The sequence below is a fragment of the Balaenoptera acutorostrata genome, chromosome 3 (genome assembly GCF_949987535.1).
Source record: "Balaenoptera acutorostrata chromosome 3, mBalAcu1.1, whole genome shotgun sequence".
Taxonomy (NCBI): Eukaryota; Metazoa; Chordata; class Mammalia; order Artiodactyla; family Balaenopteridae; genus Balaenoptera; species Balaenoptera acutorostrata.
The window spans coordinates 32,382,261-32,399,406 of record NC_080066.1 but is presented as its reverse complement, the minus strand read 5'-3'; the positions used below and the strand labels follow the sequence as shown (position 1 = coordinate 32,399,406).

The 17,146-nt window shown below is 40.8% G+C and overlaps 1 protein-coding gene across 1 annotated transcript in view; it reads left to right on the top strand.

Annotated features, from left to right (window-relative positions):
* Window positions 1-17,146, top strand: part of TRPM1 (transient receptor potential cation channel subfamily M member 1) — a 115,921-nt gene that overhangs the window by 81,968 nt on the left and 16,807 nt on the right. The window contains exons 20-27 of the mRNA XM_057542664.1: window positions 5,324-5,446; window positions 5,994-6,125; window positions 8,270-8,398; window positions 10,729-10,980; window positions 12,071-12,245; window positions 13,818-13,838; window positions 14,618-14,762; window positions 16,001-16,203. Of these exons, the coding sequence (XP_057398647.1) occupies window positions 5,324-5,446; window positions 5,994-6,125; window positions 8,270-8,398; window positions 10,729-10,980; window positions 12,071-12,245; window positions 13,818-13,838; window positions 14,618-14,762; window positions 16,001-16,203 (1,180 nt within the window). The remainder of the gene's footprint in view (window positions 1-5,323; window positions 5,447-5,993; window positions 6,126-8,269; window positions 8,399-10,728; window positions 10,981-12,070; window positions 12,246-13,817; window positions 13,839-14,617; window positions 14,763-16,000; window positions 16,204-17,146) is intronic.

The window sequence follows — 17,146 nt, the reverse complement described above, 5'->3', positions numbered from 1 at the left end:
ATAAATCGTGTTGGGAAAATTGGACACCCACATGCAATGAAACTGAACCACTATTTTATACCATACCCCAAAATGAACACAAAATGGATTAAAGACTTGAACATAAGACCTAAAACCATAAAACGCCTTGAAGAAAACATAAGCCCTTGACATGGTGATGATTTTTTTTAATCTGACACCAAAAGCAAAGGCAACAAAAGCAAAAATAAACAAGTGGGACTATATCAGACTAAAAAGCTTCTGCACAGCCAACGAAACCATCAACAAAGTGAAAAGGCAACGTACTGAATGAGAGAAAATAGTTGCAATTTTATGTCTGATAAGGGGCTAATATCCAAGATATATAAAGAACTCATACAATTTAAAAGCAAAAAAACAAACAAACAATCCAATTAAATAATGGGCAGAAGATCTGAATAGACGTTTTTCCAAAGAAGACATACAGATGGCCAACAAGCACATGAAAATATACTCAACATCACTAATCACCAGGGAAATACAAATCAAAACCACAATGAGATATCACCTCACACCTGTCAGAATGGCCATCATCAAAAAGGCAAGAAATAAGAAGTTTTGGCAAGGATGTGGAGAAAAGGAAACCCTGGTGCATTGTTGGTGGGAATGTTGGTGGGTGTGCAGCCACTATGGAAAACAGCATGACGGTTCCTCAAAAAACTAAAAATAGAACTACCATATGACCCAACAATTCCACTACTGGGTATTTATCCAAAGAAAACAACACTAACTTGAAAAGACATCTGCACTCTAGGTTCATTGCAGCGTTATTTACAATGGCCAAGACATGGAAACAACCTAAGTGTGCATTGATGGATGAATGGATAAAAATTGTGATATATATATATATATATATATATGTGTACATATATATGTATACAATGATATATATATACACAGTGGAATATTATATATACATAATGTATATTATATATATATACACAATGTATATTTTATATATATATATATACATATATATATATAATGGAATATTATTCAGCCATAAAAAAGAATGAAAAAAAAAATGAAAAAAAAAAAAAGAATGAAATCTTGCCATTTGCGATGTGGATGGACCTCGAGGGCATTGTGCTAAGTGAAATAAGTCAGACAGAGAAAGACAAATACATTATGATCTCTTTTACATGTGAAAACTACAAAAACAAAAAAGCAAGTTCATAGACACAGAGAACAGATTGGTTGTTGACAGAAGCAGGGGTGAGGGTGGGGTGGGAGAAATGGGTGAACTGGTTTTTATTTTTTTAGTTTAACTAAATTGAATACTTTATAATAAAAAAAACCCCACAATGCAATAGTACTACACACCCACTAGAAAAGCTAAAATTAAAAGACTGACCATACCAAGTGTTGGCAAGCATGTGGAACAACTATAACTCTTCTACACTGCTGGTGGGAATACGAAATAGTTAAAAAAAAGAAAAATTAGTTATCTTCAGTAGCTGATAGGAAACCAATTCATTATCTTGAAAACAGGTACATAAAGGGGAAAGAATCAAGCATTTATCCTGCATTTTCTATATGAACTGAACCACTGGGTAACCACTGAGTAGATGAGGGAAACATCTCTTTGTAAAATTATTCCAGCCAAGAAATGGAAACCAAATGATAGCATTAGAACACCACCAATTTTCAACCCCAGTGAGTTAATGAATTGACATCAACAGCTGCTAACATCACCAAAAGAGAAACGGTATACTTTTTAATGAAAGAACACGCCATCTACAGTCTTGCCATAGGGCTCAAACCTGGGTCTGTTTTTGTATCATAGATATGTTCATAGATATGTCGTATTTTAGATTCCACGTGTAAGTGATATCATATTGTATTTGTCTTTCTCTGTCTAACTTACTTTGCTTAGTATGATAATCTCTAGGTTCATCCAGGTTGCCGCAAGTGGCAGTATTTCATTCTTTTTTATGGCTGAGTAGTAGTTCATTGTATATATGTACCACGTCTTCTATATCTAGTCATCTGTCGATGGACATTTAAGTTGTTTTCATGTCTTGGCTATTGTAAATAGTGCTTCTATGAACATTGGGATGCATGCATCTTTTTGAATTATAGTTTTGTCTGGATATATGCCCAGGAGTGGGATTGCTACATCATATGGCAACTCTATTTTTAGTAACCTTCATACTGAACTTATCTACAAAGCAGAAACAGACTCACAGACATAGAGAACAGACTTGTGGTTGCCAAAGGGGAGGAGGGGTGGGGGAGGGAAGGATTGGGAGTTTGGGATTAGCAGATGCAAACTAGTATATATAGGATGGATAAACAACAAGGCCCTACTGTATAGCACAGGGAATTATATTCAATATCCTGTGATAAACCATAATGGAAAAGAATATGAAAAAGAATATATATAACTGAGTCACTTTGCTGTGCAGCAGACATTAAACACAACATTGTAAATCAACTCTACTTCAATAAAATTTACAAAACAACCTGGGTCTGGTCCAGCCTCTGCATCCAGCTGCCAAGTGGCAGGAGATAACAAGGGCAGAGGAGCATCCCCAAATCCACTCTGTGATGAAGTCTACAGGTCCAAATGTTCTAGCTCTTCAACCCATAAACAACCAGGAAACATATATTTTAAAAAGCAATTTTTAAACATGCCAGAATTTTAAAGAGCAAGATGAAACTATAGAGTCTACAGCAGTGCTGTCCAACAGAAATAAAATGCAAGCCACATATGTCACTTCGAATTTTCTAGTTAAGAAAGTAAAATTTTTAATAGTTACAAAAAGTTTTTTAAGTACATTGTAAAAAGTAAAAAGGAAGCAGTTGAAATTAATTTTAATAATATATTTATTTAAACCAGTATATACAAAATATTATCATTTCAACATGTTTTTGAAAGGAAAAATATCACTAATGAGATAGTCTATATGCTTTTTTTTGTACTAAGTCTTTGAAATCCAGTGGGTATTTTTCTGTCATTTCCTTCTTTACCTAATGCTACTTTTAGATATAATGTCTACCCAAAGTTATAAATATTTGTAAGCATCAGATTTCCTTCCAAGCATTTTTAATTCACAACATAAATATATAATTATTTTAAAGCAGGGATGGTTTGTTCTTTTTTTCATTTAATTCTTTGAATAGGTCATAAGGACATGCACATATTAAAAAATTACAACTATTTTAAAGTATAAGTGACAAGTCTCCTTCCCAACTCCTGTCCCCCATATGGCTTGTTCTACCCATTGGCAACCACTGATATTTGTTTCTTATGTATATTTCCATATATAAAGCTACTATGAATAAATATTCTTTTTTTCCTTTTTTTTCATGATGAAGTAAATATTCTTTTTTTTTTTCCCTTTTCACAAGGGTTGGCATAGTTATTGTTTTGTACCTTCCTTTTTCACTTCCTCTGGGACACAGACTTTTCCTTCATTCTTACCCACTTCCCCAGTTCTCCTTCATGGCCGATGGCCGCAGTTTATGGCCAGTCCCCAGTGAGGCCATGGAGGTCACTTCTGCCTGGGGGTGCTACACTCACTGCCACCATGAGTGCTTTTGGACACATACTGTGTCTCACGTATCTGCTGTATAAATGTCCAGAAGGGGAATTGGTGGCCCCCTGGGGATATGCACTTGCAATCTTGATAGCTGTCCTTCTGTGGAGGTGTCCACCTATAGTGTAGGGAATGTCTTGTTTTCCCACAATTCCACCAATACAGTGTGTGAGCAAACACTCCAATCTAATGGTAAAAAAATGAGATCTCTGTGTAGTTTCTTTGAATGTCTCTTATTATGAGTGAGGACAAGCCCATTTTCCTCTCAGTACAAATGTCTCTAAGTTCACTGCCTTTGCCCATTTTTCTGCTGGGTTGTTAGAATTTTTCTTCTTGACTTCTAGAAGATCCTTTCTAAATAGAAAGATTAGCCCTTTGCCTGTCACATGAGCTGCAAATATGTTTTCCTAGAAGTTATTTTTTACTTTGGTTAAGGCATGTTTTCATTGTGCAGAAGTTTGTGATTTTTTTTCAGTATCAAATATATTGATCTTTGTTTTGATTGCTTCTTGATTTGGGAGCCTAATTAGAAAGGCCTTCTCTTACTCTCCATTTATGAAAGAATTTTCATGTGGTGATTGTTAGTTGTTTTATCTTCTCTCTGTGCCCCCTCCCTTTTTTTTCTTTCACGAAATATTGGAGCTAGATGCAATTTATTCTGGTGTATGTGTGAGATATGGATCTAACCTAATTATTTTCTAGATGATCACCCAGTTTCTCAATACAGTTTATTAAATAGTCATCTTTACTCCTCCCATTGGAGGTGGTGTTTGTATCACAAACTAATTGCCTATGTGTAGTTGAATCTTTTTCTGGACCTTCTATTCTGCTCTATTGTTTGGTCTCTTCATGCACCTGTACCACTTTGTTTTAATTATTGGTGCTTTATAATATAATTTTTAGTATATGGTAGAAATAACCCTTTTGTGTTACTCTCTTTTTTTTTAAGATTTTTTTGATGTGGACCATTTTTAAAGTCTTTATTGAATTTGTTACAATATTGCTTCTCTTTTATGTTTTGGTTTTCTTGGCTACGAGGCATGTGGGATCTTAGCTCCCCAACCAGGGATCAAACCCACACCCCCTGCCTTGGAAGGCGAAGTCTTAACCACTGGACCGCCAGGGAAGTCCCCCTTTTGTGTTATTCTTAATAATGGATTGCTGAGGGGAAACTTTAAAAAATTAGCATTGATCATTGGGAACAGAGTTCAGTATTGGAGACACACTGCACGGCACTGACAAAAATGACAAGGGTTTCCATCTATAAGCTAGGCCATCCTTTTGCTGTCTAGGCTGAGCCCAAGTAAGTCCTATATTCATCAGTCACGTTTCTCTTCCAACTCTTGGTCCATATATTCACATTGACATCTGAGTTATTCCTATATAAAATATTTTTGGTCTACTTCACTAGAGGTATCATTTTATTTACTTATTTATTTTTACTTACTATATTTTACTTTAAAAAATTGCCTGCTTTGAAACTCTATGCAAGATCTTCTCTTTTTAAGTCAGGATTCCACACAATACTGCTTGCTGTTCATCTAGAACAATTTGGTGGATGATCTTAAATTTCTCAGTGTCTGCAGTTCTATCAATATACCAAACGGAATAAGCCACAGACCGTCAGAGCAGAGATAGACCTGTTCCAGGGCTGCTAGATTACTGAGTAATGCTGAAGATCATAATTAAAATTTTTTTGCCTATACTAGGAAAATTTTCAAGAATTGCCATAGCTTAAAATCCACTTTTCTCATCATACCTAGGTTATCATGGGGATTCTTCTCCCCCCGACCATCTTGTTTTTGGAATTTCGCACCTCTGATGACTTCTCATATCAAACATCCAAGGAAAACGAAGACGGCAAAGAAAAAGAGGAGGAGAATATGGTCAGTGATACCCTTGATTCTAAAAGTATCCATCAACTCTCATTTTCAAAATAGTTGTGATTTCTCTCGCCGTGAATTTAGAAACTGCAAGAATTGGGGACATTTTTATAATCCTTGATTTTTTTTTAAACATCTTTATTGGAGTATAATTGCTTTACAATGGTGTGTTAGTTTCTGCTTTATAACAAAGCAAATCAGCTATACATATACATATGTCCCCATATCTCCTCCCTCTTGCGTCTCCCTCCCACCCTCCCTATCCCACCCCTCTAGGTGGTCACAAAGCACCGAGCTGATCTCCCTGTGCTATGCGGCTGCTTCCCACTAGCTATCTATTTTACATTTGGTAGTGTATATATGTCCATGCCACTCTCTCACTTCGTCTCAACTTACCCTTCCCCCTCTCCGTGTCCTCAAGTCCATTCTCTACGTCTGCATCTTTTATAATCCTTGATTTTTGAGGCACCTGTCTGTTAAATATGGTGCTGGAGTCCAAGGCGTTTACCATCTGGCAGCCTGCTTGCCACATGCTCTGCTCTGTTTCCAGGATGCGAATGCAGACACTGGCTCGAGAAAGGGGGACGAGGAGAACGAACAAAAAAAGCAAAGAAGTGTTCCCATCGGGACCAAGATCTGCGAATTCTACAACGCTCCTATTGTCAAGTTCTGGTTTTACACGGTGAGCTCCCCACCCTTAGCCTTCACCATTTAGCATGTTTTAGACATGTCAGAATGAAGAAAATTGTCAAGGGCTTAAAAAGAGTGTTTTTTTTTAAAAAATCAATGGATTAAAATTAATTATGAAAACAGAAGTGGGACTAACTCAGAATCTTCAACTAAAATTGAATCTAGATAGATATCTTGTCATATATTTATACATAGGAATGTGGCCATCCTAGCCCCAAATACAGCATTTCATAAAGCAAAATAGTCATACTCTATTTGCTCAAGATGAAGGATTTTTCAAATGTCTTTAGTAATACAAACTTAGGGAAGTAGAGTTTTATTCCAACAATGAACAAAGATGACTAGTATTTAGAGAGCAAGCTCACAGATGTCATTTTTCAGGAGACTGACGGAGTTACTCAAAGAGTAGGGTTGAACGCAGAGCGTGAAGTCCTGGAATAGAGGAGCAAATCAAGGCATCTCCGCTCTCAGGTGCAGGCCACACTGACCTCGTGACCACACACTCTCCTCCAGCCCCATCGGTGGCCTCTGTCTGGACGGCTCCAGCAGAGCGGTGCACCCAGAACAAGAGTGGTCCAGCCTTATGCACGCGGATGGGCAGGAAAAGTGGGGCGAGGAGACTGGAGCAGCTTGGAAGGCTTTGGAGGAAACTGGCTCAGGTGCAGGCCGTCCCAGCAGGGGTGGCAGGCATGCTGTGGTGCCTGCAACCACTTTTTTAAGGCACGTGTGACCTCCCCAGACACCGCTCACGGTTTCTGCCTTTCAGATATCTTACCTGGGTTACCTACTGCGGTCGGGGGAGGGACAATACTCATGAAGTCCCAAATGCCAAGCAGCAGCCCACGCCTGGCACGTCCTGGCACTGCGGTCCCATTAGTGACTGGGCGCGAGCAGGTGATGGGAGGAGAGGAGCCAGGTCCAAAGCCATGGACAGGGCGATGGATGAGGAGGGCAGAAGGCAGAGGCAGAGCTCTGGGGCATGGCACCCAGCGGGCTGCATGGGGACCCAGGCCAACTATAGCCCGGACACCCAACCTTTTGGCAGCCACATCTGGCGATTCCACCAAAGCCACAGCTGCCCACCTGTTCTGGTCAGAAACAGTTGAGGACCAGGAAGAGACCTGACCTCCACAGATGCGTATGAAGAAGGCAGGGCCAGGGGGCTGATGAGCCTTGGGCGTCTCCCCAGGAACTCTCCCCAGGGCCTCTAAATGCTGCCTCTGGATGTGGGGAGGGGGTAGCACGTTTTATAGCTTGCCAGGGGTTCCCAGCACAGCCCCACTTTGAGAACTCTTGCTCCAATCCTCCTGCAAAGACTAGATAGTGGATACATGGGATGCTACCTGTATCCTGGTAAAACTTAAACAATCAGGAGGGGGGCATCTTTAAAAAAAAAAAAAAAAGGCTGCAAATCACAAATATACAGTTGCTAGTATACACCCTCCCCCCCCACCTCCCCAAGACTTCAGAAGGGGCCTGTACCCGTGGTGCGTACCGCTTCAGAGTGACTCAACCTCGGTCATCTTCAGACCACCTCCCTCCACCTCATAGCTCACTCCCATATCCCTCCCAACTCTGCATGCCGCAAGGATAGGCACCCTGCTGTGGGCACAGCACATCACAGACGTATCAGGGCTGACCGAGGGGCCTCAACACAGGTGTGTGTACCTGGGAAGACACCTCATGCCATCCTCCTCCCTTCGAACCCCCCACATCCATCAGCAGTGGAAAGGTTCAAGAAGGAAATTTGCAAGGCAGGGAAGAGTCAGCAACATTTTCCAATTTCCAGGAATGTAGAGGGCACACCAGTCAACTACTAAAAGTTTCCCGACTCATCATAATTTCATGCAACTTTATAACTTCCCCTTGAGGCTGATAGTAGCAACAAATACATCTTCATTTAGAGAATGGACTGTCAGTGCCCATATCGCACTAAAGTACAAAATGCCTCCCCATCTGCCTCAAAGTCCTCTGCCTGCACCGGTGATGTGAGTGGAAGTTTTCCTCTAAAGGATTCGGTGCACCTGGAAATGAAAATTTGTTTTAGAAGATGTGTCCACTTGTAAATAGGGTGTCGAAGCTTTTTTCAGGCACGTGTGACCTCCCCAGACACCGCTCACGGTTTCTGCCTTTCAGATATCTTACCTGGGTTACCTACTGCTGTTCAACTACGTCATCCTGGTGCGGATGGAGCGCTGGCCCTGCCTCCAGGAGTGGATCGTCATCTCCTACATCGTGAGCCTGGCCCTGGAGAAGATTCGGGAGGTGATGCTCCAAAGGCCTGTCCCAGCCCCACCCACCACTGACTTCAATTCGGATGTATCTTCTTTTAAAAAAAAAAAAATTTTTTTTTTTTTTTGGCCATGGGGCGTGCAGGATCTTAGTTCCCCAACCAGGGATCAGACCCATGCCCCCTGCAGTGGAAGCACAGAGTCTTAGCCACTGGACCACCAGGGAAGTCCCCAGATATAGCTCCTTATTTTAAAAACGTATCGTGCAAATCCCAAGTGCCGTGGAACTTCTCTTTCGAGGTGTCACAATCCCAAGTTGGTTCCGTTCCCTTGCTTGAGATTTATACACCTTCTGCTTCCAACTGAATTTGAACTTGGAAATCAAAACACAAGGCAGAATAGATGATGTTTAGTAAGAAAAATAAGTCTGAGTGCCTAGAAAAGCAGCATAAACGCTGCCAGGTACCTGAGATAAACCAATGACTCCAACTGGGTACAAATTTGGGCTCCGTTTAATCGGAGCTGGAAGTAGAAAGGGAGATGTAGGAGATGACATTTCTCCTGTAACTCAGGACTTTGAACCACACTTGTCCTCCCTCCAACCCAGATGGGGATTCTTGTGCAAGGGGTTTATTAAAGGAGAGCTCCCAGGAGAGCAGAGAGAGGCAGCAGGGTGGCCAGGCCAGAAGAGGGGACGGGGCTGAGCAAGGTGTGGCTTCAGTGGAATCTGTCCCTGGCCTAATCCTGCAGGGGACTCTGAGTGTAAGTAATACTGTAGAGTCTGTCCCATTTTGACCAAAGGGAACAGACTTTTGTACCCACATCAGCCAGCCATCAGCATCTCTGGGAAAGCGGCTACAATTGCCCAAGGGGGCAGGTGGGAGCCGAACAGCGGCACCTGCAGCAGATGGGGGCTGGGTGCACCCACCTGGTGGAAGCCTCCAGTGCCTCTGGGCAGGCCGCCAGCGCAACTGCTGCAAACAGAGGGAACAGGATTTTCAAAGAAGTGTTGAAAAAGGACAGACACCATCTCATGCAGACTCGTGTCACAGGAGACTTGAAACTAACATGTAACTTCAAGAGGGCAACCCCTGCAGGCAGCAGAGGAAATATGGGCCAGGTCCTTTTCTTTCTAATATCATCTGCAAGTTTTAATTCTTTGTATCAGTTTATAAAGGGAAAGCTTATAGCCAAGAAAAAGTGAACTTGAGAAAGCACACAGCAGAATTTCATATTCTTTCTGATAGAGAACCAATATTCTTATTTTGCAATCAGCAGTGACCCTTTCACTGAACTGAAAAATTATCACTGGCAACTTCTTCCCAGGAGAGCTAATTCGAGGCTGTCAGTCTGATGACAGCCCGAGAAACGCAGAGTGCCAAATCTAAAATGTTATAACACATCTCCCACTACTCCTGTTTCTTTTCTAGCTGGGCTTCATTCAAACTTTGCCCACTTTACAACTGGGATTTCCCAAGTGGCCTGCCGTGCCACCTCTAGGGACACTGTGAGCTCACTGAGCATCAGCCATGTGCTGACACTGTTCTTTACCTCCCAGTTATAGGAAAGAGGGTGGGCGGCCATCAGGCAGAGTGCACAGGTTGTTAAACTAGTGAACGCCTTCTGGGTTGGCCCATAAATAGCCACCACCCCATCCCACCTCTGGAGTCCCCAGAACCTCCCCAGAGTCTCGGTAAGTAAAGGGGTACCACTTTTAAGACCCCCACCCTGCTGCACGCCATAGCTGCATACGTGGGGCTTGCTCTAAGTGTGCCCGTGCCTGCTGCTTGTTAAATATTTTCAAGTTTACTCTGAGGAAATGTCCCTTTAATCAGTGGTGATTTTGAAAGAGTAAGCTCTCAAGCAGGAGAAAATCAAGTTCAGCTTTCCCCTGACTTCCCATCTCTGAGTTACAAAGGAATTTTGGCTGATAAACATTTCCCATCCCAGTTCTGCCATCTCCCCTGGGTGGACTGCCCCTCTGTGGGACCACACAGGTTTATCTCTGCCCTAGAGTTTTCCTCCTGGACTAACTCTGGAACGTGGGCTCACAGGCAAGTGTCCAGAGAATTAGAAAAGGGATCAAAAGGCAGCTACTTTAATTACAGCCAGAGGGACATAATTTAGAAGGCATTTCCTGAGAGTTTGTGAAACCCTGACTCTAGGAATACAGAGGATTTTGTGGAATTTCCCTTTCTAGATATGTTTTTCTGCCTGAGAAGATTAGTACTTAGAAGTCTTGAGCAGGAAAGGGGACCAGATGCCCTGGAATGCTGCTCCAGTCCTAATGTCCCAAGATTCTAAGAAGACAAGTCTTCCAATACCACGCTCCCTTGTTTTTTGTTCTTTGGCATTTCTTTACAGATCCTCATGTCAGAACCTGGTAAACTCAGCCAGAAAATAAAAGTTTGGCTTCAAGAATATTGGAACATCACAGACCTCGTGGCCATTTCCATGTTCATGATTGGAGCCATCCTCCGCCTACAGAAGCAGCCCTACATGGGCTATGGCCGCGTGATCTACTGCGTGGATATCATCTTCTGGTACATCCGTGTCCTGGACATCTTTGGTGTCAACAAGTATCTGGGACCCTATGTGATGATGATCGGAAAGATGGTTAGTCCTGACGCCCCGTGAGTAACTACAGACACCGAGACTGTGGTTAGGACCTGAGGCCAGGCCTCCAGCGTGGCTCTGTTGCATTTCATTTGATCTTTCCCTCGCAGTTGGTTTCCTACAGGAAATGTTCTTTGCTTTAAGATACATAGTTCTTCTACATACTGACAATTTAATTAAATCCAATTGACGAACATGAGGTTGAGGGCCTACTGTAGGTACATGTATTTCTGGCAATAACCCGATGCATAACCTCCTAACGTGCAGTAGAAGCCAGAGACAAAGGGGGCCCGGGGTCACCCTCCCCTACCCCTACTCCACACAGTCTTCAGCTCATGTGCTCTGGCCTGGAGTGGACACAGGCAATTCGTGTGATGATGTCAAGACAAATCCATGGCAACATTTACTCCAGAACAGGCCATAAAATATGAAACTAAAAATGAACCAGCAGATCATCCTTACCTCACTTAAAATAGCCCAAGTGTTGGGACTGGTCCCAGAAGAAAGGAAGTCTTCCAAGCTTAGGAATAACTCTTTGTAGGGCAAATTTTGAGCAAAGGGATATATGGTTGAGCTAATCCCAGCCAGGGCCCTCATCTTCAGGGATGTTCAAAATTAAGAATTATATAAGGTCAGTATCCATAGTAACCAGAGCATTGCTCATTGTAACTACTCACTGTTTGTATAACGAATGAATATCAGTATGTACTCTCAACTCATGATCTCATTACCTCCTTAGATATCTACTCCTCTTACTCCTTAGTTTCCCTCACAAATTCCTGTATTTTCCCATAATTGTTCCCTTTCTCCATTTGCAGTTGTAGTTACTAAAGGAATTTGTTTATGGGTAACAATAGAGGAGAAGAAAGATTGAGAGCATGAGATGAGAATGGCAATGTTCTAGAATAAGGTGTATGCATTGCATGAAGTACAAGAATCAGTAGCCCACGGATGGGATGGAGGGAGGGGAAAGAAGCTTCCTCCATCCTAATTAAGCACTCATGAAGTCTTTGAGGAGCACAATGTAATGAACCAGGTGAACTTGGCCCATGAGTCAAGACAGTAAGAGGCCCATTTTCTCTCTCCTCAGATGATTGACATGCTGTATTTTGTGGTCATCATGCTGGTGGTGTTGATGAGTTTCGGAGTAGCCCGTCAAGCCATTTTGCATCCAGATGAGGAGCCTTCTTGGAAACTGGCCCGAAACATCTTCTACATGCCCTACTGGATGATCTACGGAGAGGTGTTTGCAGACCAGATAGACCGTAAGAATAGAATTCATAGTAAGATTCTCTTCCCTGCTTCCCAAGGCAGATGATCAGTTCCAAATTAATGGAAGAGCCTGTGTTAATTTGGGAATAAAGTATTTTTTATTCTGCCATAGGCATCAATTATTTTATGAAGAAATCAGTGCAGATTATGAAATACAGATTTTTGAGACATCGGTCCTGTCTTCTACTCTGAGAACCACTAACTGGAATTCTGAGTCTCACATCCCCTGAGCATGTCCTACACATGAATGTAGTCCCAATGCCAACATCCTAATTTTTCTTCAACCTGAATCTCTTTCTGCCCCGAGATAGAGCTGGTAGTATTATTTCAGTCAAATGAGATAGTGACTATTACCATGTGTCATCCTCTTCTTCAAGCTTCAGAACCCATTTTCCACATAGCTATCCATTTCCTCTTCACTCCTGGAGTGATATTTTTGTATTATCAACAGTATTCTGGATGTTAGCAGAGGAAATGAGCTGCAATCCTGCATGGATTTCTGGGGAATGCAGGCCCCAGCTCTGGCCAGGCTGAGCTGGTAGGTCACAGTGTCTCTTGTGTTGTAGGGAAGTGAAGTTCAAATGCTCTTATGCTATTTCACCCAGACAGTTACGGCATCACCAATGAATTAGCATCTTCAGACCTATTTTCATGTTAGCACCAATATTTTAATTTGCCTGTTGTGCTCTGTCAAAAAGCACCAGGTACAATAGCATGGCTGCTACTTCCAGTAGAAGTAGAAGCTTCTTGAGAATAGAAGGTTCTGAACATCCTTGCCTTGTAGAAAATGCAGGGTTGTTCGGTATATCTCCACTAAGTGAGACTGATAACCAGTCACACAATGCCTTCTACCTACTGGCTTTCATCACGTGATTCAGAACACATCCTTATCATGAGTATCTCAGAGTCAATTAGCGAATGTGTTTGTAGCTTGGTAAACCAGAACATAAAAATCTAATTTGGTTTCAAAGGAATATTAGCTTCAGTAAACATACATAAATGCTAAAAGTCCCTGGATCCAGACGTAAGTTGTAATATTTTTATTTTTTTTAATTAAATTGGGTAACAAGAGAAGATGAAGAGGCAAACTTGAGGCTATTTTCAGTGACACCATGAAATGTAGGTTTTCAGTTCTTGGTCTGATTATTTCATAATAATATTGTATTTATTTGTGCTTATGATGTGTTTGTGTTGGGATACAGGGAATGCTTGATTGGTCAACCTACATGTTAAAATGATCATCTGTCAGTAGCCTCATGTCTTTTTCACAGTTTTTTTCACTAGTGAGTTTTGCTATTGCTTATGACGTGGTAAAATAAATATTCTTGAAATATATATACATATATTTCCTAGAATTAATAATGTGTAAAATTCTCCTAAGTAGATCACTGTTTCCAAGCGTGAATCTGTAATTCCCAAGCTTGAACACTTTACATTTCTTGACAGCAAAACAGTTCTTGTGTTGTTCATCATTTGTTTGACTTTTCTCTCAACTGTCTTATTTTTTTTCTTCCTTCCTGTCAAAACTAAAAAAAATAAAATGCTGCTTTCCAATCACTCTATAGTGTACGCCATGGAAATTAATCGTAAGTTTATGCATAATTGATGACTCTAGTCCATGAAATGTGTGTATTAATTAGTTTCTTCCTCAGCTAATTACCGATAGTCTTATACCAGTTTCAAATATTTCTCTTGTTTTTTGGTGTCAGTACTTTTTTAAATGATAAGGAAGTGAAAAGTAAATAGACTATAAATTCATGGATATTACTTCACTAATTACTGTTGAGATCATCCTCTCTTTTTCTTCAGAAAATAAGTCCCATATGATCAAAGTGGCATTTCAAATGAGCAGAGAGAGAAAAGATTCTTTTTCAAACATCACTCAGAACAGTCAATTAATGGATTGGAGGCTAGGGGGGATCCTTACCTCCTACCTCATAATAAAATTATTTTCAAAGTTAATGTACAAATGACCAAGAAGACAACATAAGTTAATGTTAAATAATTAGAAGACCCAATCACTTTCTAATGGATAACAGTAAAGAAACCACAGACGCATAGATAGATGCGTCTGCTTAAAAATGAAGAACTTCTGTATATGACAAACACAACACAGAAATGAGAAAATGTTTACAAATATAACAAGTTAAGAATGACTATCTGTGAGTGCAGAAATGAGTTCCTTATCTCCTTTGTATGAATTGATATTTTTCAATTATTATTATTATTTCAAAATTATTGCTTATGAAATCAGAAAAAAAAACATAGTAAAAAAGAAATAGGTCCTTTAATAGCATAGGTCAGTTTATTTATTCTTTTCATTCTATGTAAAAGACGAGCACAAAAAGACAGACTCTCGTTTCAGCTCCTTGTGGTGACAACCAGTACGATGAGGAGGGCAAGCGGCTCCCTCCCTGCATCCCGGGCGCCTGGCTCACGCCCGCCATCATGGCATGCTACCTGCTGGTGGCCAACATCCTGCTCGTGAACTTGCTCATCGCCGTTTTCAAGTGTGTGTCACCGCTGATGACCGTATATTTGTTATTTATTATTTTACAGATTTTCAGTGTAATCTCAGAAATCTCTCAGGTTGCCCAGGATTTACATGGAATTCCACTAGGGCTTTCAAATGCGTAGAATTTTTCACAATGTTTTTTTGTTCAACCATAATCAGCCTTCATGTATTCCTAAATCAAGAGTTGACACTTAAATACATTTAAATTCAATCTTGGTTAGTATTTTAACACTTTTGGCATGTATTTTAATCTAATGAAAATATTTTCTTAGATGAAAGTCTCCTGAGACAGAGACGATTTATCAAACTGAGCCTTGAATTCATTATCAGAGGCACAGAAAGCAAAGTTAATTTCATAGGCTGTGACAATTACTGTACTATTATATGAAATATTTTTCTTATCACTTACCGAATAGAAGATAAAATGGCCTAAGAAAGAAATGGCTTAAAATCCACAATCAAATTTCTTGTAAAACTTGCCCCTTTTGGCATGATATGTTGAGGATGTGACCATGCTTAATAAATGTTGAAAATTTTTATTTTAGTTTCTAAGATGAAAAATATGAGGGAAAAATCCTTCACAGAAATATAGACTCTCAGAGCTGACCAGGGCATTGGAGAGAATCTGGTTACACTCCTGACTTGACAGATGAGAAAATGAAGGTTGACAGAGGTTAACTGACTTTTCTAAGGTCCCCGTGTAGACAACACGCTTGATCAGGATTCCAACAATTCTAGGCTTACTGCCTCCCACTGGAAACTCAAAGAAGACAAAGACTGTACCTACCCAACATCCAAAATAACCCACTTTCGATCAAAATGTTCAGTAATTAATCAACTCAGTTCCAACAAAATGTAGTCAGCTAGTTGACTGAATTTTAAGTTTAAATACTTCAAAATGCTTAGTGGGATGGCTCATACCTTTAAATATATGAAATAAAATTTCCTGAGCAGTCAGTAGACTGTGGTGTGGTTTTGCAAGAAAGCAGTGGGTAGCAATTTCAATACACTTAATTCTTAATTATTTATATGAGTAAAATGTCCCTGAATGTTGGTAAGCCACGCTGATAGATAAACCAAAAGACAGGTCATTCAGAGTCAGTACTAACTTGTGGAATGACCCCAAAAGGCCATTTCATTGCATATTTTCAATTCAATGTGAGTAACTCTGATTGCCCTGGGAAATCACAATTAAAAGTAATACAACTAACTAAACATGTATTCTTTTTAAAGCAATACCTTCTTTGAAGTAAAGTCAATATCCAACCAAGTGTGGAAATTCCAGCGTTATCAGCTGATTATGACATTTCATGACCGGCCAGTCTTGCCTCCACCAATGATCATTTTAAGCCACGTCTATATAATCATTATGCGTCTCAGCCGCCAATGCAGGAAGAAAAGAGAAGGGGACCAAGACGAACAGGATCGTGGATTGAGTATGTTCAGGACTCTTTCATTTCTATCTTGGGCTAATCTAGAAAGACTATTCTAATTGGATACCTGCATGGAAATCTCCTTAAACTACTTAAATGTGTGAAAACACAGCACTGTATCCAAATGCTATTCTTTGCAGAATGCTTCTCATTTTATGCTGATTTTATTCTAGTTTTGTTTATCTATTAGTAATTAATATCACTGAAAGTCCACTCATGAAGAGATGAGAAATTGAGACAGTTCTTGAAAATAACTTTTCTCTATAAATCCAATGTTCCTTTCAAAATGTTTTTATATATATAAATTTATTTATTTATTTATTTTTGGCTGCGTTGGGTTCTTGTTGCTGCGCGCGGGCTTCCTCTAGTTGCGGCGGGTGGTGGTACTCTTCTTTGCGGCACGTGGGCTTCTCATTGCAGTGCGTGGGCTTCTCATTGCGGTGGCTTCTCTTGTTGCGGAGCACAGGCTCTAGAGCACAGGCTCAGTAGTTGCGGCGCACGGGCTTAGTTGCTCCATGGCATGTGGGATCTTCCCGGACTGGGGCTTGAACCCGTGTCCCCTGCGTTGGCAGCCGGATTATTAACCACTGCACCACCAGCGATGTCCTCAAAATGTTTTAGTGTGTTGCATCTAAAGAGAATGGGAAGATACTCCTGTCCACTTGACTCTATCCATAAAATACATGCAAAACGTTTTCCGGAAAATCATACTTGGTTTCACTTTCCGAATAGCTGTAATTTGGATTTTTGTGTTAAAAAGTGAGCCGTTTAGCTCCAGCGGAAATGTCAATATGATCGCCGCATATTACAAGGAGTCTTTGTGTGATAACCAGCGGCAGGGGCAGGGAGCTGCCTGCAAGGGATGGGGAAGGGAGCTTGGTTAAAGGCGGGCTGTGAAATTCGCAAGGACGCACCTACCTGGCTGGTTTTTCACGTGGCAACCGCT